Source organism: Acomys minous, assembly GCF_964271855.1.
Source record: "Acomys minous genome assembly, chromosome: 2".
Taxonomy (NCBI): Eukaryota; Metazoa; Chordata; class Mammalia; order Rodentia; family Muridae; genus Acomys; species Acomys minous.
This window is the reverse complement of record NC_140484.1, coordinates 14,058,388-14,085,785: the sequence shown is the minus strand read 5'-3', so window position 1 is coordinate 14,085,785 and position 27,398 is coordinate 14,058,388. Positions and strand designations below refer to the sequence as shown.

At 45.4% G+C, this 27,398-nt stretch overlaps 1 protein-coding gene and 1 pseudogene across 4 annotated transcripts in view; one reads left to right on the top strand and one right to left on the bottom strand.

Annotated features, from left to right (window-relative positions):
- Positions 1 to 1,191: 1,191 nt before the first annotated feature.
- Positions 1,192 to 27,398, top strand: part of CNNM2 (cyclin and CBS domain divalent metal cation transport mediator 2) — a 126,506-nt gene continuing 100,299 nt past the window's right edge. For 2 of the 3 annotated variants that reach the window (XM_084763167.1, XM_084763166.1), the window contains exon 1: positions 1,525 to 3,341. In XM_084763167.1, coding sequence (XP_084619293.1) covers positions 1,721 to 3,341 — 1,621 coding nt within the window. In that variant the 5' untranslated portion in view covers positions 1,525 to 1,720. Of the gene's footprint in view, positions 3,342 to 27,398 lie in introns of all 3 variants that reach the window. The other variant, XR_014775684.1, reaches the window with a different exon arrangement.
- On the bottom strand, positions 8,772 to 9,993 carry LOC311586985 (large ribosomal subunit protein eL21-like; annotated as a pseudogene). The gene has a single exon. The product of its transcript is annotated as a large ribosomal subunit protein eL21-like (transcript).

Here is a 27,398-nt window from a genome sequence, read left to right as displayed (position 1 = left end):
CTAATTTACATACAATATTAGTATGTGATCTTTGCTTTGAAGAAAAACAAAGGAGAGATGCAATGAGGTGGCCTTTCAGCAAAGCCTTGAAAGGACATCTAGAAGAAGTTGGGTCCCAGCCACAGGAAGCAGCAAGTGCAGAGACCCCAGGGAGATCCCCCTGCAGTGACTGAGAAACAGCTAGGGCAGAGCCTGGGACAGAGCTTGCAGAACCTTGTGGGCGATGTGGGTACTCGGACTTTTACCCCAGGGAGATGAGGACACAGGGGGATTTGACACCAGCTACAAGGCCCGGGGAAGGAAAGAGGACAAGTGTAAAAGAGAAGAGACAGGCAAGGAGACCACTGAAATGAGCCCAGGAATGAATTGTTCTGGAAACTATAAAAATGCTTTGGGTGTTGAAAAAAAAAAAGAGTGCTGTGATTATGGAATACAAAGCAAGAGTAGAAAACGTCGCTTTAAGGCTTAAGTTGTGGGGCAGAACGTTCAGTTTGGCAGCCACTGTGCTACCACATCTGCTCCTGATGCAAAGGACTTGAGGGTCTTGGTGCTTTATGCTCCAATGTATCTTTTCCAAACCTAGCACCATTTGGTCAGTGTATTTCGTAATAGGTTTTTATGGGCCTTTTTGGAATATTCTCCCCCTCTTATTTCCCAAAATTGCCTGGGTGGACGTTAAAAAAAAAAAACAAACCAAACCAGGTCCTCCCTCATTCTGTGATTATAGCACGACCACACGAGAATTCCTATGATTACAAAGTTTGGGAAGCTGAGCACACTTTTGGGTGTTTGCTGAGGTCTAGAAAATACTACAGGACCTCCGTGAGGGCCGGCAGGTGGCGCCACGCGATCGCGAGCAGCTGAGGCGGCTCAGAGGCTTGGAGACAGTGGGTCCATGGCGTTGCTAGGGCCACCCTGTCACCGCGAATCTCCCGAGGAACGGTCTGCAGGAGTAGTGGGCTGGGGGCTTAACCAGCATCCCGATTTGGTTTTAGACCATGGGCACGCTGAGCCGTCTCCAGTCGACTCTGGTGCTCCCAGGGCGGGAGGGCTCAGTCCTTTTCGGCACTGACACGGAGCCCTGTGGAGCCCGCAAGGCCCTGCAGCAAGGACCCGCGGCCTCGCGCCTCGGGGCAGTACTGCAGGGCTGCCAAGCCGCGCGCGCGCGGGAGGGGGATCTACTACAGAGACCCCACAGGGAGCGCCGCACCCGCGGACCGCTCCTTTTCATTGGCCGCCTGGAGGAAAGCCACGCCCCTTTCCCTACAGCGCTCTTTTTTGACTGGCTCTTGGGTTCGGGATGGCCACGCCTCCTTCCCTCGCATACACAAGAGTCACGCGCCTTTCTGTTGGAAACTTGGCATGCTGAGAAGGACAGTGGCCCTCATCTCCCCGCCCACCTCCCGTGCCATTGGTGCGGCACGCCGCGTGAGGCCACGCCCCCATTCCAGCCCCCTGGCTGGGAAGGCGGGATCCCGCCCTTGATTGGCTGGCCGACCTGCCTCTCGCGGGAGAGGCTAGCACGCCCCTCCCTCCCCTCCCTCCTCCCGCGAGCCAGGGGGTTCCTCAGCTGGCTCAGTCCGAGTCCGTGTCATTCAGAGTGGCGGACTGCTGAGTGCTGGGCGCGAACGCGCGGTTGCAGTCCCGCTCGGGCGCCGGTGCCTGCGCTCGCGCCGCCGCCGGGTGGGAAGGATGAAGCCTCAGCTGGAGCAGCCACCCTATGATTGGCTGTGGTGCTTGTGAACCCGAAGTAAAGATGGCGGGCGGGCAGGCAGCCGCCGCACTGCCCACTTGGAAGATGGCGGCTCGCCGCAGCCTCAGTGCCCGCGGCCGGGGGTTCCTGCAGGCAGCTGCGGGCCGGCTGCTGCCGCTGCTACTGCTGAGCTGCTGCTGCGGCGCGGGCGGTTGCACAGCGGCCGGCGAGAACGAGGAGACCGTGATCATCGGGCTGCGGCTGGAGGACACGAACGACGTGTCGTTCATGGAAGGGGGTGCGCTGCGGGTGAGCGAGCGGACCCGGGTCAAGCTGCGGGTCTACGGGCAGAACATCAACAACGAGACGTGGTCCCGCATCGCCTTCACTGAGCACGAGCGGCGCCGGCACACACCCGGCGAGCGCGGGCTAGGGGGCCCCGCGCCTCCGGAGCCGGACAGCGGCCCCCAGCGCTGCGGCATCCGCACCTCAGACATCATCATCTTGCCCCACATCATTCTCAATCGCCGCACATCGGGCATCATCGAGATCGAGATCAAACCGCTGCGCAAGATGGAGAAGAGCAAGTCTTATTACCTGTGCACGTCTCTCTCCACGCCCACACTGAGCACCGGCGGCTCCGGGGCTGCGAGTGGAGCCGTCGGGGGCAAGGGTGGCGCGGGGGTGGCCGGGCTCCCGCCGCCTCCGTGGGCCGAGACCACCTGGATTTACCACGACGGTGAGGACACCAAGATGATCGTGGGCGAGGAGAAGAAGTTCTTGCTACCCTTTTGGCTGCAAGTGATCTTCATCTCGCTGCTGCTGTGCCTGTCGGGTATGTTCAGCGGCCTCAACCTGGGGCTCATGGCTCTGGACCCGATGGAGCTGCGCATCGTGCAAAACTGCGGCACGGAGAAAGAGAAGAATTATGCCAAGCGCATCGAGCCGGTGCGCAGGCAGGGCAACTACCTGCTGTGCTCGCTGCTGCTGGGCAACGTGCTGGTCAACACCACGCTCACCATCCTGCTCGACGACATCGCGGGCTCAGGCCTTGTGGCGGTGGTGGTCTCCACCATTGGCATCGTCATCTTCGGGGAAATCGTGCCCCAAGCCATCTGCTCCCGACACGGCCTGGCGGTAGGGGCCAACACCATCTTCCTCACCAAGTTTTTCATGATGATGACCTTCCCCGCTTCTTACCCGGTTAGCAAACTGCTGGACTGCGTCCTGGGCCAGGAGATAGGCACTGTGTATAACCGCGAAAAACTGCTGGAGATGCTCCGGGTTACTGACCCCTATAACGACCTCGTTAAGGAGGAGCTGAACATCATCCAAGGGGCGCTGGAGCTCCGCACCAAGACGGTGGAGGACGTGATGACCCCCCTCCGGGACTGCTTCATGATCACTGGCGAGGCCATCCTGGACTTCAATACCATGTCCGAGATCATGGAGAGTGGCTACACGCGAATCCCAGTGTTTGAGGGAGAGCGTTCCAATATCGTGGACCTGCTCTTTGTCAAAGACTTGGCCTTCGTAGATCCAGATGACTGTACTCCCTTGAAAACCATCACCAAATTTTACAACCACCCCTTGCACTTTGTTTTCAACGACACCAAGTTGGACGCTATGCTGGAAGAATTTAAGAAAGGTGGGAAATTTTGCTGTTTTAATTGGTTTTGCTCTTTCTGTCTCTCTCCTCCCCTGCTTGAGGCTGCTACCCCCAGACCAACCCCCCAAAGAGAGTTGACCGGAATTTCTCCTTCTCTTAATTGCGAAGTTGAAAGGGTGGCATGGATTTGGGGACGGATTGAACTAGTAAGTGCTTCTAGGTTTAAAAGCCCTAGACTGTGATTACTTTTTCACATCATCTAAAGACAGTGCTTGAAACTTAAACCCCTTGGGGCCTCTGGTCTCGAGGGTCCTACTTCATTCATTGTCTGGGCTTTGAATAGGTAGGTAGTGAAAGTACTGGCTGGCTCCTTAGATGCCCTTCTGTTCCTTTTGATCACAGACATTTGGAAATATTTAAGTAGCCTTTAAAGCCCCACTGCAATCCTTTTCTTCTTCCTCAAACATCTATGTTGACATCGCAAAGATGGGAAGCACATTTTGGATAGGTTTTGTTCTTGGCTATCTGGCATCCTGCAGGGTGGATTGAGGTCTCTGAGGGTTGAGCAGGGGTAAAGAAAGTACCATTAAAAATCCCACATCGTTTGGATGTGACTTCTCTATCTGGAAAAGATGGGTTTTGTTTTGTTTCAAGCGAACTTAGTTATTAATATATAACTTGGAAAGACAAAGGTAAGTTAATTTTCATGACGCTATATCTGTCTTACCTTTTTCACTGTTTATGTTTATCTGACAGCAAATAAAATTTTCTAAAGCAAGTGTGGTTTTGGCAGAAAGCTTGAACCTGTGACAGTGGGATGAATACCAGTCTTAATTATGATTTATTTCTTTTTTCTTTTCCAGTTTAAAAGTGTTCTTCTTTTAACCTTGATCCCTTGATACATTAACATGAAGTATGTTTCCAGATCAGCTCTCCAGACTCTAGGGGATTAGCCGGGAAGAGGCAGAGGCCCGGGTCTGCCCTGTGAGCATTCACAGCACATCCAATTTTTTTTTTTTTTTGCATTGTGGTATTACCTCCCCCCCATTTTGTCATAAATAGGTGAATAGCAACTCGTACTATTATTATTGAGACTTTGAAAGTTTCCAGTAAATGGCTGGCATTGCTGAAAACCAAGGGATGTTGAGTTTTGTCACTGGTGCTTGGCATGCGCCAGCATTGCAATGTGTGTGTAACCTTGCATGACCTGAAAACTAAATTCTCATTCTTTGCATGGAATTTCGATCACTAATGGGGTCGCTACCCTGACGAAGGCCGTGTGTACCTGGCGGTAGATCGCTCACTGGATGGGATCGTTTGAACATACAGTGTGTGCACTTGTCTTCACTCCCTTTTCTTGGATGAGTCGTGTCCTCTCTGGAACAGGACCACAATGCAGTGATTTTCATATAAAAAAAATAGAGCAGAATGTGCTTCAGGGCTTAGTGATTTGCATTTAAAAGCAGGAGGAGAGAAAGGAAATGCCCAGTATCTCTAGCTGCAGAGCTTTTGGGGTACCAGTGCACTGCCAAGCTGCTTATTAGAGCACTGAACTAGTGTCTTCCTTTGCTTTGCAACACAGGGAGACGTCCTGAAATGCTGAGCATGCCGCTGAATCCCAGTGCTGCTACAGGCTGTTGTGTCCTTTGTTGTTGTTGTTCAGGTTTTTGCAAATCACCTTATAGATTCCTAATACAAGGTCGAAGCAGGCAGGTGATGTGCACCTGTAGTTCCAGCTACTTGGGAGGCAGAGGCAGGAGGATCGCTGTGAGTTCAAGGCCATCCTGGTCTACAAAGAGTCCAGGACAGCCAGGGCTACACAGAGAGACCCTGTCTCGGGAGGAGAACAAAAAACAAAAAACAAAAACAACAACAGCCACCACTAGTTTGTACTCCCTGCAGAGGATTTTCTTTACATCTGTATCTTCTTTCTTTTAGAATTCAGTGGTTTACTTCTTAGTCCTACTAAGTTTAGGAAATTTACATGATTTTGAAATTTGTTATTGGTTGATTGTGCTTGAACTAATATTCTGTGGCTCAATAATTTTTTAATTTTAATTTTTGGAGGATCTGTTTTTCCTCTCAAAATCACCTCTTACTGCTACCCCTCTCTTCAGAGTCTGGCCGAGAAGTTTCTATGGACCTGACTCTTTGGCCCTCCTGACTCTCCCACTTCAGTCTTCCAAGTATTGGGAGCACAGGTGCTCATCGTGCAGACTGGCTCACAGTACCTTTTGAACCACGTTCTTCAAATGATAAACTTATTGGCGTTTTCCTATAAGTTCTAGAAAACCAACACATAATGCTTCACTTTAGCTCTTATCCAAGGAGATGTGCAGCATTTGGTTAAGAAGTAGAGCGAATAGAAGATACATTCAGTCTACTAATGTATTCTGAAAAGCAAAGACTACTGGTGGCAAATTGGAGATTTAAGCCATGTTTTTGTTTTTGTTTTTGTTTTAAGGAATAAATGGCTGTTCGCTACTTAAAGAATAGGATTAGCTGGGCATGGTGTCCTATTCCTGTAACCCCAGCACTCTGGGAGGCAGAGGCAGGAGGATCTCTGTGAGTTCGAGGCCAGCCTGGTCTACAAAGTGGGTCCAGGACCGTCAAGACTACGCAGAGAAACCCTGTCTCAAAAAACAAACAAACAAAAAAGAGAATAGTGATAATTGACTTGTTTTGTTTCAGGGTTTTTTGGTTTGTTTTTTCGAGACAGGGTTTCTTTGTGTAGCCTTGGCTATCCTAGACTCACTTTGTAGACCAGGCTGGCCTTGATCTCTTCGAGATCTGCCTGCCCCTGCCTCTTTGAGTGCTGGGATTACAGGTGTGCACCACCATGCCTGGCTCCCTTTGATTTTTGAAAAATACATTTGGTCAATTTAACCTTACAATTAGCTACATTAATTAAAAATTATTTATCTAATTTTATGCAATTGTGTGTGTACCTGATTGTTACGCATGACCCCTTAGAGGTCAGAAAAGCTGTCAGAGCCCCTGGAACTAGAGTTGCCAGGTGGTTATGAGCCTACAGCTGTGTGGCTGCTGGGAACTGAATTCAGGTCTTCTGTATGAACAGTAAGTGCTTAACTACTGAGGTAGCTCTTTAGTCACGTGAATGAAACCACATTCAGCTCTCAGAAAAAGAAAAGAAACACAGAAATTGAAACATTCATTCACAAACTATAAATGATGCTATGGTACACTAACAAAAAGTTGTAATTAAATTTACAAATACCTTTTAAAAAAAAGACATATTTATTTTATGCATATGAGCGCTCTATCTGCATGTACACCTGCAGGTCAGAAGAGGGCATTAGATTACATTATAGATGGGTGTGAGCCACAATGTGGTCGCTGGGAATTGAACTCAGGACCTTTAGAAGCGCAAGCAGTACTCTTAACCTCTGAGCCATCTCTCCAGCCCCTACAAATACTTTTTAAAGTAGGCATTAGTATATTGCCCAGGTATTAGTGCCTTTTATTGTATGAGTTAAAATCATCCATCTGGTTTTCTAATTTAATATAACTGTTTTTCTACTGTATTGGGGCTTGAACTCATGGCCTCCATGGTAGACAAGCCCTTTACCAGTGGGCTATGCTCTCAGCTCTGTGAAATAACTGAAAAATTATTTAAGTTTACTTATTCACTGTGTGTCTTCTGATCTCTCTCTCTACACACACACACACACACACACACACACACACACACACACACACACTCACTTTCATCCTGAAAATTGAACTCAGCCTTGGCAGCAAGCACTGCTGTCAACTGAGCCACCTCACTAGCTCCTGCTACCATCTGTTTTATGTGTTTCTGCAGAACAGCCCCTGGTGTGTGGGATGCTCTGAAAACTTTTCTTCTTCCTTTTCTCCTCTTATCTCCACATCAAAAACAAAAAAACAAAACAAACAAACAAACAAAAAACCAGAAAGAGAACAAAACAGGATCCCCCAGGCCCACTCTAACCCCAAGCTGGTTAGCTCTCACTGGACAGCCCCTGCTACATAGTGAGCTGGTCTCTGTTGCAGCTTTTCTTGTCACTGTTGGTAATCAGTCTGATTAGTTTTCCCTGAGGTGGTGGAGATAGAAGGTTCTGGAATCGGAAAGAGAGGCTACTTTTGTGTAAGTATCTTGAGTGCTGTCTTTCTAGCGGCCAGAACTTTTAAACTGTCTGCAGGTAACTTGTAGCTTTGCTTGGCGGGGAATAACAAAGGGAAAACTGCAGGGACTTGAGCAACTGGTACAGGACAGCCGGGGGTTCATCATATAGAAGAGTGGACCAGCCATGGGATTTCTCTGTTTGCTGTGAAAAAGAAATCAGGAAAATGGAGGATGGTAATGGATTTAAGCGCAATGAATAGAGTAATTCAACCAGTAGGTCCTTTACAGCCTGGAATTCCTTTACCTTCTTTGTTACCTAGGTCATGGCCTATAATAGTAATTGACTTGAAAGATTGTTTTTTCACAATACCCTTGCATGAGCGGGGTGGGAGGTGGGCAGCTTGGTGATCTTGCATTGCAAACCCAGAGCCTCTCCAGAGGGAGACACACTGGTGTGGGAGCACGCGAGGGTTCTTTTTTACAGTACAGGGTGGGGAGTGGTGATGCTGAGTTTGCAGTTTCATCATCATGGTGGCCATAAAGATAGTTTTGTGCCTTTACTTTCTGTCTGCCAGACCCAGGGCTGAAGGCTCTTCCGGGAAGAACCCTGTTGAAGTCTCATGAGGTCTGAATGGAGCCTTAGCCCTATTTTACCAATGAGAACAATTGAGGCTTAGATTGAATAATTTGTTCAAGGTCACAATAGTAATTCACCGATTTGGGCTTTTAGGTTCAAAAGTTCGTATTAGAAGATGATAATAACTCTAGGGAAAAAAAACCTGCCTAATGCGAAACAATGTAGTGGGCAGAAAAACTTAACACCAAGCTGCTTGTTTTGTGTCCGCAAAGCCTGTCAGCTCCTCTTTTACCTGTCATTACCCTCTTATCAAAAGATTGCGGACTCTAGCCACCCGGTTATCTACACAGTGGTGACTCTGAAGAATTAGTAACCAGTTATTGTTCCTTTCCCCCCTCTCTTTCCTCTTTTTTCTTGGTAACAATTACATTCCAATATTGCAGGACTCACGGTTAGCAGCTGTGTAGGTCTTGGTGGGTTTCTTTTCTGCCTATTTCTTAGAAACGGGTGACCCATCTAATGCTCTTCAAAGCAAGGGCGCATGAATAATTTCCATTTAGAGCATGTGTGGACTGGGGAGGTAGCTCAGTTGGAGTGCTTCTTAGCGAAGATGTGCAGACCCTGGGTTCGATCCCCAGCGCCATATAAACTGGGCATGGAGGCACACACTTGTAATGTTAGCACTTGGGGGCTGAAGGCAAGAGGGTCAGGAGTTCAGGATCATTCTGTGTAGTAAGCCCAGCCTGGACTATATACAACTATACATCAAACAAACAAACTCTGTCTTGGTAACATCCAGAAGTCTTTGCCTATTGCTTTGTTAGGAGCTTCATATGGGAATGTGTTGCCTTTCCCCAAAGTCAGTGGTCTGCTTGTCTAGAGTGTAGGAGGATGTTTGAAAATTTATGTTTAAAGGTGTGAACGGTGTCAGAAAGAGTGGCTCTGTATATGTCTGTGTTCTGAGTGTGTGTGTGTTAAGCTGTTGTAATTTTGCATGGTTTTCTAATGTAAACTTGAGAGATCAGATAGTATAGAATCAGGAATGAGGAGCTCAGCTTGAAGATTTTCTAGTCCAGTTTGCTGATTTTTTTTTTTTTTTACCAAGTGTCAGGTTTTTGTTTTTATTTTTGTTTTTTGAGACAGGGTTTCCTCTTATAGCCCTGGCTGTCCTGGACTCGCTTTGTAGATTAGGCTAGCCTCGAACTCACAGCGATCCGCCTGTCTCTGCCTTCTGAATACTGGGACTATAGGTGTGTGTCACTGGGTGCTGTATTTCTTATGCCCGGCCCAGGTGACAAGATTTATCTGGACACGTCTTTTTTTCCTTTACAGTCCTTATTTCCTTTTGTACATCAGGCCATGAATCCGTACAGAATGGGCTCCAGCAGCTCAGGCTCCTTCCCGTCAGTCCTCACTAAGTGTGCTGCTCTGGGTGGTGCAGGCTGGCGCTTCAGCTGAACCCAGGTGCCCTTCTCTCTGGCTTCCTTCTTCTTCCGGTCGTTCTCCTTCACGCGCTTCAGGAAGCTGTCCCTGCTCTTAGAGTGCTTGATGTGCTCGATGCGCACATTGATTCTCTTGGCGAGAATCTTAGCCTTAATCCGCTTGTTCACAATGACGCCCACAGCATGCTGGGTGACGCTGTAGACTCTTCTGGTTTTGCTGTGGTAACACTTACAGGGCGTTCCTTTTTGAACAGTGCCATTGCCTTGATGTTGACATTATCACCCGTTTAGTAGATTCGCGTGTATGTGCCAAAGCAACAACTCCATGCTTCCTAAGAGGCCTAGAGAACATACAGTGAGCGCCCCTCCTCTTTCCTTTTGTGTTTGTCATTTTGGCGAGTTACTGCAAGATGGCTGCCGTGGCTGAAAGCTTATCTGGACACTTATTAAGGGAAGATTCTAGGCCTTATTTTATGACCTGAAGGCTCTGGGGAGGGGCTGTGGAATCTGTCACTGTTAAGCTACCCTGAGGATGTTCATAGGGGAAGAAGGCCTGGGTGGCAAGCATGGTTCCTTAACCCCTGGAGTAAGGAAAGTAAGCCCTGGAAAGGAGAGTGTTTGGGCCATGCCTTACTACCGAGGCATATACACTGGACCAGAACTCTCATCCCTGACTTCTCGGCTGGTGTTCTTAGGGGCCAACCCTCCCTTCCCTTCAGAGTTAAAGCTTAGCCACATTACTGAGAAATCTAGTTTTGAGGCTTGCCATCGGTTTTTATCTTGCGACTTTGATGTCAGTATTTTAGATATCTTGCACTCAAACAATGGTCAGCTGGCATTTTGTTACATAGATAATAGGCCTGATTGTGTAATCGGATTTTATACTATGTTTTACTTGAGCTTAGTTGACAACTGCAGTTTTCCTTTGTTATGGTAGAGTGGGAGGGTGTCTGGGGACACGGGTATTGCTCTGTAGATTGTGCAAAGCCCCTCGCTGTTAAATACAAGTGCTCCTTTTGATTTAGTGACGCATTTTCTCTTTAGTTGGCTTTTCTTTTAGAGTGATGAAGGTTGGATTTAGGTCTATGGGTAGAGGCTTTTTGGCTCTTGTTATTTCTGCTCACAGTACATTCTGTTGAGATGTCATCAGGGCTGGGGTGTCACACAGTATCAGAACGGGAGATAGGGAGCTAACAGCAAATGACCTTTGAGGAACATATATTTTAAGCCAGATTAGGTGGTGATAACAGTGGCAGTGCCAAGTACTCCCCTGTTCTGATTTTCTTTATTGACTTATCTATTTCAGACTGGATGTGAGATTTCTTAGTAAATATGACTGGTGGAAGTACAGTGTAAGCCGCCAGAGGTGTGGGGTCTACCCCTTGTTCAGGGGCCATGACTGGGGGTATATTTGACCCCACATCCCTCTGGGATGAACTGCTTCTCAGATACGGTATCTTGAAATTAATCTGCATTAAACATTAAAGCTTTGCTTTAAAGCCCTGCTTCCTTGAGATGTGGATCTTCTGGTGGCAAGGGAACTTGAACTTGGTACCACACAGGTCCTCAATCACATGTTCCTTAGTCTGCAGCTTGGTGCCGAGGAACTTGCTGACCTGGTCAAGTCACATGCCCTGGAGATTTCCAGTGGCACCCACATACCTGTCTGGAGCTTAACTCTGAGATCACACAAACGTACCCAGCGGAAAACTCTCCCGAAGTCCTTTAGGGGAACCCACACAGGCAGCAAGCAGCCTGTGTGTGGGATCAAGGAGGCTGCTCTGCAGCCGCTGCACACTAGACTCCTGTGAGGACAGAAACCCTTTTGCCTTAACTGCCCATAGCTTTTCCCTGTTTTGCTTCAGTGCTGCCACTGACATAAGTACTGTACTGACGGGGGCCTGTCTTCACCCTGATCTACTGTCAGACCCAGGCTGGAGTGTTTTGGTTTTGCCTGCTGCAGGAAGAATGCCATATGTTAGTGTAGTTAAGAAAAGTAGGCTTTGGATAGTAACTTGCCTCTTTGGAGATGTTTTTACAACTTGTATAATATGCAGTAAACTAATGTGAGCCAGGCAGGGTGGTGCACACTTGTAATCTCAGTGCTGACGCAGGAGAATGGTGAGTTCAGGCCCACCTGGGACACAAAGCAAGACCTTGGCTTCAGAAGAAAAAAAAAGTGAAAATAAGTGTAAAACTGTTTCTTAAAAGGACTGGGGGTTAATGCCTAGTTAGTTATTATTTATATTATAGCAATTTATTGCATATAGCGGCAGGAACAGATTAAGTTCATGCTACTGTAAGAAATTCCAGAAACTGGGTGATTTGTAGTGATCTTCTGGGTTCTCTAGGTTGGCTTATCCAAGATCAGAGCATTTGGTGTCAGAAAGGCTTTCTTACCTTGTCCTGATATGACAAAAAAGTGACAAGCCAAAAAAGAGTCTTAGGCAAGTTCTCTCCAGCCTGGTGATAAGGGCCTGAGTCATTCTTGAGGCCACCCTCATGACCTGGCCTGCCCCGAGGGCGCCAGCTCTTAGTACCCCCATGGTGGGGATTAAGTTTCAACATGAATTTTGCATGGGCGAGTTCACGATAGCAGTTCTTAGTCCAGCCTAGAGACCGACAGTCAAGAAGACAGAGCACAGAGGCTAGAATCTTTTTTTTTTTTTTTTGGTGGTGGGGGGCGGGGTTTGAGACAGGGTTTCTCTGTGTAGCAGCCCTGGCTGTCCTGGAACTCTTTGTAGACCAGGCTGGCCTCGAAGTCACAGAGATCTGCCTGCAGGAGCGTGCACGACCACACCTGGCTGGTGGCAGCCTCTTTACCCACTGGCCGTCTCACCAGCCCTCTTCTTCAGTGTGATTGAATTCTGTGCTTACTGTTTTAGGCTGTTTGTTACCCGGACAAACTGGCTACAATTTATTACATGTTCTAATTTCTCTAAAGTACAAATATCAAAGGTACAATAATCACCTTTTAACTATAGGTGGCAGGAAAGAATAACAAAGATGAGCATGTCTAAGATAAGTTCTCTCTTGAAATCCCTCGAATGCCTCAGGTTTTAATACAAAAGGAAATTCTCAGGTTACTCTGGTAAAATGGTTTCAGTGTTGATTATGTCAAACGTGTAAAAGCGGTGATGTTAATAGAGCGAGCTTGTGTCACTTAGAGCAGTGAAATTGTGACACTTTTCTGGGAGACATTCAGTAGTCCTAAAACTGTTCTTTAGGATAGCAGTTTCTGCTCTGAAATCTTTATTTAGTGATTCAAGAAAAGGAAAGGGTCACACTGGCCTTCATATTCTTGTATGCTGTAGTATTACCTATGAGTGATGAAATAACACCTGAAGTCTGGGCATAGAGGGGAACATTACGGAAATTAGAGATGTCTGCTGATTACAATAATAATTTTGGAGGCTGTGTGAGAAATGTAGGGTGATTATTTGTAAGGATTATAGACTTGTAAAAATATGCACATGCCTAGACTAGAAGGGGCTGTGAAAACAGTAGAAGTAGTTGATGGGTGTGGGTGGGGTCATCACAGCTGATCTTTGCAAAAGTCTACTTGTTAACTTTGTACAATGATACACTTGGAAAAATTCAGATCTACTAAGAACATTATGTATCCTGGTCTTGGAAAAACTCCCCTTTGCTCATGCTAAGGTGCTCAATTACTGCATTTCCCCTGGGAGCATTATTTTTTTGGCTTAAACAAATAGTTATTTTACATGTTTTAAACATTGGGATGCAGTTTACCCCTTCACAGTGTATAAGTCATGAATTTTAGTGTATTCTCAGAGTTGTTACTTGAGAATACCGTTACTACTGTCCTTTCAAAACATTTTCATCCTCACCCGGAAGCAGTCGCTCCCCACTTCTTGCTCCCACAGCGGCCACTATCTGGTTTCTGTCTCTGGGTTACATTTAAATGCAGTGCAGCTGCAGACCTCACTCCTTCTTCTCAGCAGTAACTGTATTCATGGTTCATTCATGCTGCAGTGTGAATCAGCGCCTCACTCTTTCATAGTCAAATACCTCATCTCAAGGACTTAGCACATCTTGTTTATGCATTTATTTGTGGGTAGACATTTGTGGTGGTTGCCCTTTTTGTTTTTGGTTTTTCGAGACAGGGTTTCTCTGTGTGTCCTTGACTGTCCTAGAGTCGCTTTGTAGACCAGGCTGGCCTCGAACTCACAGCGATCCGCCTGCCTCTGTCTCCCGAGTGCTGGGATTAAAGGCCTGCGCCACCACTGCCCAGCTGGTGGTCGTCCTTTTTGCCTTATGGATACTGTTGCTGTGAACACTGGTGCACAGGTTTTTGTGTGGACATACATAGGCTTGCAGTTCTCTTGGGTATCTATGTAGGAGTCATGTGCTTACTCAGGTGTTAACTTTCTGAGACATTTCCGATCCCTTTTCCAAAGTGACTGTCCCATTTTATATTCTTGCCAGCAGTGTATGAGGGTTCCAGTCTCTACAGATCTTCATACTTTGTTATTCTCCCTCTCCCTCCCTCCCTCCGCCCCCAAGCTCAAGCTTACACACACACACACACACACACACACACACACACACACACACACACACACACCCCTTTATAGACATTCTAGACAATGTAAGTGATATTTCTCTTCCTTCCTTTCTTTCTTTTGGTTTTTCAAGACAGGGTTTCTCTGTGTAGCCTGGGCTGTCCTGAACTCACTTTGTAGACCAGGCTGGCCTCAAACTCACAGCGATCCACCTGCTTCTACCTCCCGAGTGCTGGGATTACAGATATGCACCATCATGCCCAGCTCTGTGAAGTGATATTTCCTGTGGCTTTGATATGTATCTTTGCAGTAATAAAGATGTTGAGCATCTCTTCTTGTGTTTACAGGCAACATCATATCTTTGAGGGAAGGTCTGTGTAGTAGTTCCTTTGCCCATTTCTTTCTTTTCCTTTTCTTTCTTTTATTTATTTATTTATTTATTTGAGACAAGATTTCTCTGTGTATCCTTGGCTGTCCTGGACACACTTTGTAGACCAGGCTGGCCTTGAACTCACAGCGATCACCTGCCTCTGCCTCCCGAGTGCTGTAATGAGTTTTTAAATTGGGAAGTATTCACCTTCCCATTTTCACGGGTCAACTTGTCCATTCCTGTTTTTAAAAAGGGACACTTTTGGTGGTAGGGGTTGCGTCGTATGTCTGGGTCTGTTTGGAGAGTGTTGTAAGTCTTCATCTAGTACTAGGGGTGTCCTCTTACTCCCTTAGTTCTTTCTTTCCCTTTGTTTACTATGTATACTGTGCTCTGCCTGCATGTACCTCTGCAGGCCAGAAGAGGGCATCAGACCACATTACAGATGGCTGTGAGCCACCATGTGGTTGCTGGGAACTGAACTCAGGACCTCTAGAGGAACAGTCAGTGCTCTTAACCTCTGAGCCATCTCTCCAGCCTCAACAGTTTTTGTTTTGTGTGTGTGTGTGTGTGTGTGTGTGTGTGTGTGTGTGTGTGTGTGTGTGTTTAGATAGTGTTTCTTTGTGTAGCTTTGGCTGTTCTGAACTCTCTTTGTAGACCAGGCTGGCCTTGAACTAACAGAGATCCACCTGCCTCTGCCTCCCGAGTGCACCGCTATGCCCAGCTGAGATACAAGCAGTTTTTGTAGATTGAGCTTACCTCTGCAACCTGTTGAACTTATTAGATAACAAATGGTTCTTAAAATAAAAAAAAAAATGTTTTTAAAAATATATGAACTTATTGACCTGGAGAGATGGCTAAGGGATTAAAAGTACCTGCTGCTCTTGCAGAGGACCTGGGTTCAGTTCCCAGCTCCCATTAGGGATTCACAGCCAACTATAAGTCTGGGTCTAAGGGATCTGATATCAACTTCTGGCCTCCACGGACACCACAGATGCAGGCAAACAGTCATACTCTTAAAATTAAATTTCTAAAATATTTTCAACAGCATTTGCATTCATTGGGGTTATCTTATATTACTTGTTTCATTTGATTACATAAATTTTATTTTTCTTTAAAATTTTAGGCATGGGGGATGCTGCATGTTTGGTAGAGTGTTTGCTTAACATACATGAAATCTTGCGTTTGATCTCCGGCACCATGTAAAACAGGTGTGGCGGTAATTCTCATACTTAGAGGTGGAGGCAGGAGGATCAGAAGTTCAAAACCATCCTTACCTACATAGAAACTTTGAGGGCAGTCTGGACTATATGATGGCTGGTTTTTAATATTTATATTGGTTTTGTAGCAGTCCAGGGATATGTGATGCGCTTAGAAAGCAATCTGCTGATATCTAAATTGTTTGACAGTGCCTCCTTCAGAAGGTCAGTCCCCAAGGGTTTTCTTTGCAGAGGCGAAAGGAAGCCTTGGTTTTTAGTTAGCTCCTTTCGTACTGCCACCAGCCAGCAGTGGCAGTGTGCTGCATACCAGCAATGTGACCAGCATTTGGCTTTCTAGGTCACTAGAAAAGAAAACAAATCTCTGAAGTACTGAAGTGAACTCCAGGGCCTCATGCATGCTAGGCAAGTGCTCACAGAGCTATATCCCCAGCCCTCCTCTCTCTCTCTCTCTCTCTCTCTCTCTCTCTCTCTCTCTCTCTCTCTCTCTCTCTCTCTCTCTCTCTCTCTCTTGCCTGTGTGTGGGGAGTTGTAATCTGAGAGGGTCAGTGTTTTCTCTTTCAGCAAAGTGAGCGAGGACATCTTCTGATCTTTACAGGACTGTGCAAAGCCTCCATCTTCCTTTCGAAGTCTGCGATCCTAAGATCTGCTGACACAACTCAGAGCCTCTGGAAAGTGACATTTGGGTTGAGATAGTCCTGACACTCAGGCACAACTTGGAACTGTTTGAGCAAATTTTATTATGGAAAGTTAAGAAGAAAAACAGCTAGAACAATACAACATGCTCTGTCATCTCTTCTAAGTCGAGTTTCCTTTTGTCACTTATGAGTGTCCTTGATTTAAAGCTTGTCAGGAATAATGTCTTCTCTGAGGAGTTGGTTACTGAGCAGAGACCCCAGCTTTCCATCACCTTCTGCATTGTATGTTGTCACTATCAAGACGTCCTTAAAGACTCAGAGCTCCAGGAAACCAGCGAGATAGAGTGAAGTCTTCTGCTCTTTCTTTGTGTGTATGAAATAAGTAAAGGGTTTGGGGTTGCATTTGATTTCAAAACATGTTACCAGATGAAGAAAATCCAGTTTATTTAGAGTTGTTTTTAGCCTGTCTGGAATACAAGTCTTCAATGAAATGAGATCGGTGAAGCAGTTCAGCTCTAGCAGATCTTACTGTAAGCATAAAGCTGCAGTCCTGAAGGGGACAGATGAGATTCTGGAACCGATGCATCCATTTGTCTATAGTAATGACCACTGCAAAGCCAATCACGATTGTTAAAGGGGACAAAAGAATAAAAGCTGTGCTCTAGAACCCTGGATCTGCAGTACTCTTAGAAGTTTCTAGAGTATCTTACCAAAATAAAAAGACCTTTTAACTGATAGGAACCAGGTATCAGTTTAGTTCTATAAAATCTTGTATGGTCTCAGATAAAAAACATGACTTTTTTCTGAATCCATATAGAAACTTTCTGTGTAATTTCAGTTATATGGCATAAGACATTTTGGTCAGTGATGAACAACACAGGATGGTGGTCCCATCAGATTATAGTGGGGTGGAAAAACTCCTGCTCCCTGCTTAGCTTGTAATGTTGCAGTGGGATGTATTGCTCATGTGTTTGTGTTGATGGTGGTATAGATGCAGAGCCAGTCATAGGAAAGTATAGCACATAAAACATCTGGTAGCTATCTGATAATGGTAATAAATGACTATGGTGTTGGCTTACATAGTTATTATAGTATATTCCATGCCACTCTTAGTGAGAATTCTCTCTCTCTTCCTCGCTCTCTCTTTTCATTTCCTCCTCTTCTTCCTCCTCCCCCCCCACCTTCTCCTCCTTCTTCTCTCTCTCTTGCTTATTTTGAAACAGGGTTTCTCTGTGTAGCCCTGGCTGTCCTGGAACTTGCTGAGTAGACCAGGCTGACCTCAAACTCAGAACTCTGCCTACCTCTGCCTCTGCCGGGATTACAGGTGTGCAGCACCACTGCCCCGCTACTAGAGTAGCTGCTAGAATGTGTGATTACTTGTGAGACACTCTGCTGTGCTCTGCCGTTAGCAGCCTCATTCAACTTATTCATACTGTTTCTCCTGCTTGCGTTATGCTTTCTTCATAGCATTGATTAACTTGTTCTTTGATAAATTCACACATGTATATAATATGTTGCTGTCACTCTCCCCTGTTCCCCACCCTTCTCTCTTCAAATACCCTTTTCTCAGTTATTTTTAAAATTTTATTGTGACCCACTAGTTTAAGTAGGGCCATCTATGTGACAATGGATTTGAAGCTTTTCACTGGATGAAGCCTGGTGGCACTCAGCTGAAGACAATAGTTGTCTTTCCCAGAATTCATCAGCCAATAGTCTAGCAAGGTTTGGCTTAATCTTATTTGATTTTGATCCAAAGAGCAGTAGGACTTTGTGTGTGTGTGTGTGTGTGTGTGTGTGTGTGTGTGTGTGTGTGTGTGTGTGTGATTCAGGATGTTTGCATAATGACAAGATCACCTAAGGATGTGATTTTTTTTTTAAGAATGTATCCCTGTCATTGGACAAGTAAATTATCATATAGGTGTCTTTACTAAAGTCTGCTTTAAAATAATACAAGATGATGACAAATAGACTTGTCTCTATTCTGTTAGCTAACTTAAGGAAAACAGCATTTTAGGAAGAGAAGTTGATGTTTGCTTTGCTAACACTGTAGAAACAAACATTTATTATTTACTCCGTTCCTGGATACTTAAAAGTATCTTACCAGGTTTGACCTGGTTACTGGATAGTGAAGCCCACCAGTTAGTACAGACCTGCTGGAAGCTTCTTTGTGCCTCCCTCTGGAGTAGGAGCAGACTGTGATGTGTTGAGATGTTGAGGGATGCGTTGGTGTTCCCACACATCCACAAGGAGTGAAGGGATCACAGAGGCTGAAGCAAACATGTTGGCCAAATAACCTTAATTGGTTTAAGCTGGCTTAGCTCCCATTAGCTAAATATCCAAGAAGTTATCGGTTCATGCTTTGTCTGTGACTTCTGAAGGCCACTCTCCAAGCCAGATATTAGAGAAGATGTGAGGGTTTGCTGCCCTTTCCACAAATGGCAATGATGGCCCTGTCCTGCATTCATTTACTCAACCTGCTAGCTTGAGGCCCTAGGCATACTGAATGTTACAAATATTTCCATAAAGGTTTCTTGGTCCTACCACTGGTTCAAAGGTAAATGGAGGTATTTCTGGCCGAGTCCTGGATTGTGGGCAATCATTACCTATTTTTCCTTCTTTCCTTTTTTTGTTTTTTGTTTTTTGTTCTTTTTTACTGCAAGATTTCTGAAGAAAAATAGCTTGTGACTTCCTTTTCTTGCACATGGCTTCAGCTTGCGTTCTCAACAATCTGGCTTCAGACAGTCTTAGCCAGTGATGTCACTGGCGTCTTGGTTGTCATCCTTCCTAGCTGTTTTGGCTCCGTCACTGAGGCTGGCAGCAGCTGTGGACCACTCTCCTCTCCAGCTTGGCTCTCGCAGGGCCTCTGCTCTCCTCAAGCCTCTCTCTGTGCTCCTGAGTGTCCCTTCCATTCCTAAGGCAGCCTTTTCTGAGATTTTTGTCCTTATTGCTCTTTTTCATGGACTTTCTCCATCTCCAGAAAGTTTTCTTTGATTTACTTTTAATCCACAAGCTTTATTGAATTTTCTAATAAAGTACTGTGGGCAAATTAGAGTTAAGTTAGACCCATCTTCTGTTCTGTAATGTGTTATATATATGAGTTTATACTGTCTTCTCCTTGATTCTTGTTAGTGATTTGCTTTTAAAATGCTTAAGGTTTTTGTTTGTTTGTTTGTTTGTTTGTTTTTTAATACCACTGCTACTATCCAGGCCCCTGGAATTCTTTTATTTGTTCTTGCTATATTTTATAAGTGCCATAAGTGCATTTTGTTTTCAAACTAAATTAATGTGTTTTTTCTTCTCCTGTGTTTTGCCACAAAGGCTTGTAGTATAGCTCATGCTGACCTTAAACTAGTGATGCTCCTGCCTCTACCTCCTAAAGGCTGGGATTAGGGATGTGCGTCTGATGCTCGGTTTAATAGTCCATTTAAGATGAATTAGTAAGGGGTTCTCTCTTTCTCTTGATTATTGTACAATTTCTAAGATGGTTTCCTGCATTTTGTTTCATGAAGCATGCCTCAGGATGATCACCCTTGAATATAGTATTGAACCAGATGGTGAAAAGTTTCCTGTCTTTACAGAGATAACCAAGTAGAGAAAAATAAGATAGTGTTGTTGTGGGCCATGAGGTGCAGACCCCTCTGGCTCTGCCCTAACTTCTTTGCATCTGACCCCCTCCTGCTGCACGCTGGCCTTCCTGCTGTTCTGATAACACAGTGTATGTTCCAGCATGCTCAGTGTATGCTCCAGCGTGCTCAGTGTCTGCTCCAGCGTGCTCAGTGTCTGCTCCAGCGTGCTCAGTGTCTGCTCCAGCGTGCTCAGTGTATGCTCCAGCATGCTCTTTTGGCCTTTGTAGCCACTGCTCCCTTTCCCTGGAATGCCCTTGGCCCAGAGAGCTGTGGCTGTCTCTCCCTCCTAGGCCAGGTTTTCACTCAGGGTCTAATGAGGCTGTGACGTTACCATCTGAAACTCCAGTCCCTCCCTCAAAACACTTGTGTCACTCTACTTTTTATTTTGCCTCTTTCCACATGAGGATCTGGCACATAGGGAGGGAGTTGTTGAGGGACTATTCTTGGCATGTGCTGTGACTTGAGAGTTCTTTCTAATACTGACCCTAATGGTATAGTTGTCCCAGAAGGTAATGGCCATATGTTTAGGAACTAGCTGCTTTCTTCTGTACGCTTTCCTTAAGTAGCGCCACTCCAGACACCTGTGATCTCAGGAACTAGTTAGCAACTGAAAGCAAAGTGTTCACCTAAACATTTTTTTTCACCTAAATATTTTAAGTATTTAAAAAATTGTGGTAAAATATCCGTAGCATGAAGTTTTCCATTTTAGGTGTGCAGGTCAGCAATGTTAAAGGCTTCCACAAGGCTGTGCAACCTTTCGGTAAGACTCTTTGGGGCCGGGCGTGGTGGTACACGCCTTTAATCCCAGCACTCGGGAGGGAGGCAGAGGCAGGCGATGACTGAGTTTGAGGCGAGCCTGGTCGACAAGGCGAGCCCAGGAAAGCTACAGCTAACACAGAGAAACCTTGTCTCAGGGGGAAAAAAAAGGTGCAAACTGCATGTCCATTGATTGCTTACTTGCTCTCCCCCGTGATAGCTCCCCACAAAAACCACTATTCTACTCTTTGTTTTTGGATTTTTTTCGGGGGGAGGAGGGGCAGGGTCTTGCTATATAGATTTGTCTGGCTTGGAACTTGCTGTGTAGTACAGGCTGGCCTGGAACTTGCTGTGTAGCCGGGCTAGCCTAGACCCACCTGTCTTTGTCTCCCGTGTGCTAGGATTAAAGGCACGTGCCACTCCTGGTCCTACTTTCTGTCTCTGACTGTAAGCATTCTAGGGGTTTTGTAAGTGCTACTAAATAGCATTTGTCCTTTCGTGTGTGACGTGCTTATTCCACTTCCCATCATATCCTTGACATTCATCCATGTTATGGCATGTGTCAAAATTAAGCGAATAATATTTTATCGAATATATATCTATCTTCTATCTCTGTCTTTTGTGAATATGCTGCTATGAACATGAACATGGGTGTTCAAATATTTGAATCTCTACATTCAGTTCTTTGTGTTGGCTCATATGATCATTTCTATTCTATATGTAATTGTTTTACACACACACACACACACACACACACACACACACACACACACACACTGTCTCACCATAGATCTCTGGCAGGCCTGGAACTGGCTATATGACCAGGCTGGCCTCAAACTCAAAGAGATCCTTCTGCCTCTGCCTCCTGAGTGCTGGGATTAAAGGTGTGTACCACCTCACCCAGCTTAAATATTTATTTTAAACTAATTTATTTAGTGTGTATGAGGTACATGTGGAGGTCAGTGGACAACTCAGGGGAGTCTTTTATCTCCTACCATGAGGGTCTTGGGGATCAATGCAGGATGCCAGGTTAGATAGCAAGCATCTTTACCCAGTGGGCCATCTTGCTGCCCTATTTTTATTTTAAAGATTTCTTTATTTATTTTATGTGTTTGCGTTTGTGAATTTATGTGCACCATGTGTGTTCAGGAGCCCTTGGAGGGCAGCAGAGGGGTCAGGTCCCCGGGAACTAGAGTCACAGGGTGGTTGTGAGCTGCTGTGTAGCTTCTGAGAGCCAAACCTGGGCTCTCTACGGAAGCGTTAGGCACTTTCCCCGCCTGAGGCAGGGTCTCGCTGGGTAGCCCTGGCTGTCCTAGGCTCACTGTGTAGACCAGGCTGGGCACGAACTCACAGCAATCCACCTGCCTCTGCCTCCCGAGTGCTGGGATTAAAGGCGTGCATGCCTGGCAGCATTAGGCACTTTTAGTGGCTGAGCCAATTTTCCAGCCTCTCTAAGTTTTTTTGTTTTTACATATTAAGCAGAAAAATGTTTATTTCTGTCAAATTGAATAAAATCAATCTTTAAGCAAGATTACAAAAATCAATACAATGAATAGTTAGGAAAGCGTATACAAAACTGGATTTCTCTGTGTAGCCTTGTCTGTCCTAGACTCACTTTGTAGACCAGGCTGGCCTCAAACTCACAGCGATCCACCTGCCTCTGCCTCCTGAGTGCTGGGATTAAAGGCGAGCGCTACCACCGCCTGGCTCTAATTATTTTTAATAACAAAAATATATAAGATAGGAGCTGGAGAGATGGCTCTGTTGTTAAGAGCATTAGTCTAAAAGTACAGCATCGAAGACTGCCTAAGCAGTTCTGAGCTTATACACATGACAGGACAATTTTAGCTACATGACTTTTAATAGTATGGATAAATAACTACTTCAGATGAAAAGAAAAACATAATTTTAACTTGTCTTAAAGTTCCTTAAGGTGGCATGCATCTGTGGTCCCCAGCTACTCAGGAGACTAAGGCAGGAGGCTTTCTTGAGTCCACTTTGGACAACAAAATGAAACCCTGTGCTTTATTTAAAAAAAAAAAAAGAGTAATAAGGGCCAGAGAGGTGCTCGGTTGGTAAAGGAGTTGAGTTCATCCCCATACTCACGTGATGGAAACAGAGAACTGATTTCCTGTAACTTGTCCTTTGACCTCCATACATGTGCACTCCCACAATAAATAAATGTTTAAAAAAATTAAAAATGAAAAAGAAAGCCTAAAAATTTGTTAGAAATATTCTGCATTGTCGAAAATGAGATGATTGTTGTCCTGGTTGATTTTTTAATGTCACCTTGATACAAGCTTGAGTCACCAGAGAGAGGGAACCTCAAATGAGAAAAAAAACCACCTCCATAAGACCAGGCAGCAGGCAGGCCCGGAGGGCGTGTTCTTAGTTAGTGATTGATGGGGGAGGGCCCAGGCACTGTGGGTGCTGCCTCCCCTGGGCTGGCGCTCCTGAAGGAAGAAGGCTGAGCAAGCCATGGGGAGCAAGCTAGTAAGCAGCACTCCTTCAGTCCTCTGCTTCAGCTCCCACACCCGGGTTCCTGTCTTGAGTTCATGCCCATATTTCACTCAGTGATGGACAACAAACTATGAATGAAACAATCCCTTTTATTCCCAAGTTACTTTTGGTCATGGTGTTTTATTACAGCAATAGAGACCTTCACTAAGACTGTCATTAAATTTATTGTGTGCTTATCTCTGCTCTCTAAATTAACCAGGCATTTCTTTGATTATTTGGAAGAAAATTAGCAGATATTTCCTAGCGTTCCTGTCATCTCCTGCGTAGACTCTAGGCACTGCTGTGGGTCTAAAGAGCTCCCCACTCTCTGGCTCCAGCCCCTGCTTTTATCTTCTGTCCAAAGCAGTTGCTCCATGTCCCATGGTGCATAGCATCAGTACCCGTGTGTCTGGCTAGCACCTGCTCACACTCTTGTCCATCTGAACCTCCGCTCAGCCTTTAATTTCTAGTTAAAATGCTGTTTCCCCCAAAATGGTCCAGGAACTTAGACTCCTTCCCAATGCCCTAAAATGAAAGCTTCGCATTTCTAAATTCTCTTCAGTCTTTAAAGTCTTCCTACTCTCATGACTATTATATTTACCTGAAAGATCTTTTGCATTTTCTACTTCTTCTCTGCAACCAAAGTTTAATAATATAGTGAATTTCTATAAGCCATTTGTCTAGATTCACCACTTGTTAAGATTTGTCACATGTGTCTCTTCATATATATGTGCGTGTCCACATACTTGTGTCTTTCTTTACTGGACCATGGTCATGTAACAGTAGATTGTAGACATTGTGCTACATTACTCACAAATACTTTAGCATGTGTTTTTTAGGGAGTAGAAATGGGACTGGAGAGATGGCTTTACTGGTAAGAACATTTGCTGTCAGCATGGTGGAAGGAGAGAACTGAGTCCTGCACACACACACACACACACACACACACACACACACACACACACACACACACACTGAATAAATAAATGTGAAATAAAGATTAAGTCTAAGAGTTTTCCAAAATTTAAACATCAACAAATTTAACATCAATACAAGCATATTGTCTATATTTAGCCCATATTCCCTTGTCATACCTTTTTAATGGCTTTTTATCTAGAAAAGTTCCTTGCATTTTGTCTTTCACTACACTTCACCCCATTACCTCCTTCCCGCTATCTTCCTTTCTCGTTTGCTTATTTGTTTGTTTGTTTATTTGTGATAGTAGGAGACACTGAAATGTGATTTGTAGAGTCTAGGCTAGTTAATTTGTGTAAGGTTCTGCAGTCTGGAATTGGGACTGTTTACTGTTAGAATTAAGGTTTTTTTGTGTGTTTGTTTGTTTGTTTGTTTTTTCAGGAATACCACATTATGAAGTAATGTTACATTGTGTGTGTGTGTGTGTGTGTGTGTGTGTGTGTGTGTGTGTGTGTGTACATGCTCATGGATTTGGAAGTCAGGTTCTCTTCCTCTGTATGGGATTGACCTCAGGTCAGGGGGTTGGCAGCAGGTGCCTGTGCCTGCTGAGCCATCTCACTGTCCCCTTCTTCTCTTTTTGGTTTCTGAGACAGGGTTTCTGTGTGTAGCCCTGGCTGTCCTAGACTTTCTTTGTAGACCAGGCTGGCCTTCAATTCAGAGATCCACCTGCCTCTGCCTCCCGAGTGCTGGGATTACAGGTGTGTGCCACCGTGCCCAGCCACTGCTCCCCTCCTTAATAAGTCAGTGCTTTGGGGGATGATAGTTTGAGATGGAACACATCTTTTTCTCTGGAAAAAAGTCCCTCTCTGTAAAGTCTCCCTCCTCTGGCCTGGTCTAAACTCTCTCATGATTTCTCCATTCTAGTGTGAGGGAAGAAGCGTAGAGAATGCGGTGCACACATCTCACTTTCCAGGCGCATGTGCGCACAAGAGGAGCTGTCTATTTACTGACAGGATGAGTATTAGGAGCGGAGTTTCCTGATCTGGGGGGTGGGGGTGGGGGTGGGGCAGTGTTGGGGTTAGAGCCGTGGGCCTTGTATATGGCAGGCAGGTGCTCTACCACTGAACGCTGTCACCACTCCAGCTGCCTCTTATGGACCAAGAATATAAACTAATATTTGTTACCTTACCTGGAGGGTAACTTTCTTCTATTCAAGAGAGTCAGAGTAGCCTGTCCCTTGCCTCTGACCTGTCCTTCAAACTCTGACCACCCTGGTGGGGTCCTAGCCTCTTATCTCTCTTGCCTTTTTTTTTTTTTTTTTTTTTTTTTTTTTGGTCTTTTGAGACAGGGTTTCTCTGTGTAGCCTTGGCTGTCCTGGACTCACTCTGTAGACCAGGCGGGCCTCGAACTCACAGCGATCCGCCTGCCTCTGCCTCCCGAGTGCTAGGATTAAAGGCGTGCGCCACCACGCCCGGCTCTCTCTTGCCTTCTTATGTGCTGTTCTTGACTGATAGACTTCTCTCCTCTCCTCTCCTTTCTTTTTCCTGAATAGTAACAGGAGCTGGATTGTGCAGAGGAAGCCTTTCCCACTAACCTTCAGGCCGAGTTTGTTCCCTTTTCGGTGTGGCAACAGGGCCCTGTTCATACCTTAGCTGTAGATCATGGTGCAGATCTGTCATTTTCCTGCGGGTAGCCATTGTTTTCAATGGTATCCTCTTCTCCCGATCAGGAAGTCCAGGGCAGGCATCTTGTTTAGTTCACCTTTGGGCTTGCCACCTGGAGGTTCTTGATAAATGCTTGCTGCATCAGCTGAACCGTGCCAGCTCTGCAGTCATTGGTTGCTTTACTAGACTGACAGAGCTGAGTCTCAGGCCTTTGAGTCTTTCCAGGTCTGACAGTTCCATAAATATCTGGTGCAAAGTACATACAGCAGTGAGAAAATGGAAACCTATTCTACCTGTTGTGCAAGACCTCAGTGGATGGAGGGGAGCGTCCTAGTCGAGGTTATGAAAGGCAAGCTGAGTTCACTGGTGCTGCTTTAGCAATGTAGAAAGGAGGTGTTTTCAGGACAGCCCTGAAGGAGGGCAAAGGCTGTGGTGAGGGTCAGGGCAGCTCAGTGGGAGGGAGCAATACTGGGAAGGCAGTGACAGGGATGTTGTGTCATGGAGCACTTTGAGCTCCTAGAGTCCTTGTTCTCTGTGTAATGGACTCGTTGACAATTCTTTGTCTACATTGATTGTCGTCCAGAGGTGTTTTGCTTCATTGGATACCTAAAAGCATGCCACGATACTAATTGGACATCTGTGTTGACAGAGCTGTGTCTTGTAGGGCCAGGCCACTTACCACAGAGGACTTTTTAAACTACTGCATTCAACGTTGTCCTAACTAAAATTTTGTGGTTTTTTTTTTTTTTAACGTCTGTTCTCCCAGCTTGTACAGCTCCATTGCGCGCAAATTCTTGCCAGGTGCACTAGATGGTTAAGCCTTAGGGGAAGTGCATTAATAATTGAACACCCATGAGGCATTACGGCTTCAGCTCTGAGCTTCAGTGTTTGTGTAGCCTGTGGGAGTTACTTAACTCATCTGATTTATAACTGGGCTAGGACGTAAGTGCTGTCGGGAAGGGCTAGGGACTTTGACATGGTTCTTATTTTCCATCTATTTACTTTTCACACACAGAGAGAAACCATACAACATGCTAACCTAGGTACCAACTTGAAGAGAACAATATTGTCTTCTGAGAAAAGACTGGACACATGTCACATTTAGTATATAAAACCTCTCTCTTTTTCTTTAAAATACTAGTGAATATATTTATTATGATGTATCACTGTATATAGTGGTTTTATATATAATGCATTGCAGCATTTCATTAAATACCAGACCTTCTTGTTCACAGTGTGTGTTGATAGGCTAGGAAGTACCTCCGCACCCCCAAGGAGTTGATTTTCCCAGACTGCGGCTTGCTGCTCTAGCTATGCATGTCACAGCCTTGGGTTCCTCAGGTACGTGTTTTGTAATCCCTTTTCTTACTGCTTCATTGGTGCTACAATCCATTTATAGCTCCCTGGGCTTTAGAAAAACTCTATAAAGGCCTTAGCGCTATATGTAGGAGCCACGGTTCATGTTGCTCTAGAGTTTTGAACAGGTTCAGGCAGAGTTTGTTTCTGTGCTTTAGAAAAGTGACTTTAAATTATGACCAGGCTTAAAAATTGAGTGGAAAAAACTTATGAAGTATGGGCTGGAGAGATGGCTCAGCGGTTAAGAACACTGTCTGCTCTTCTAGAAGTTCTGAGTTCGATTCCCAGCAACCACATGGGGGTTCACAGCCATCTATACTGGGATCTGATGCCCTCTTCTGGCATTCAGGCATACAGGTAGATACAGCACTCATAGACATTAAATAAATAAATCTTGAAAAAAAA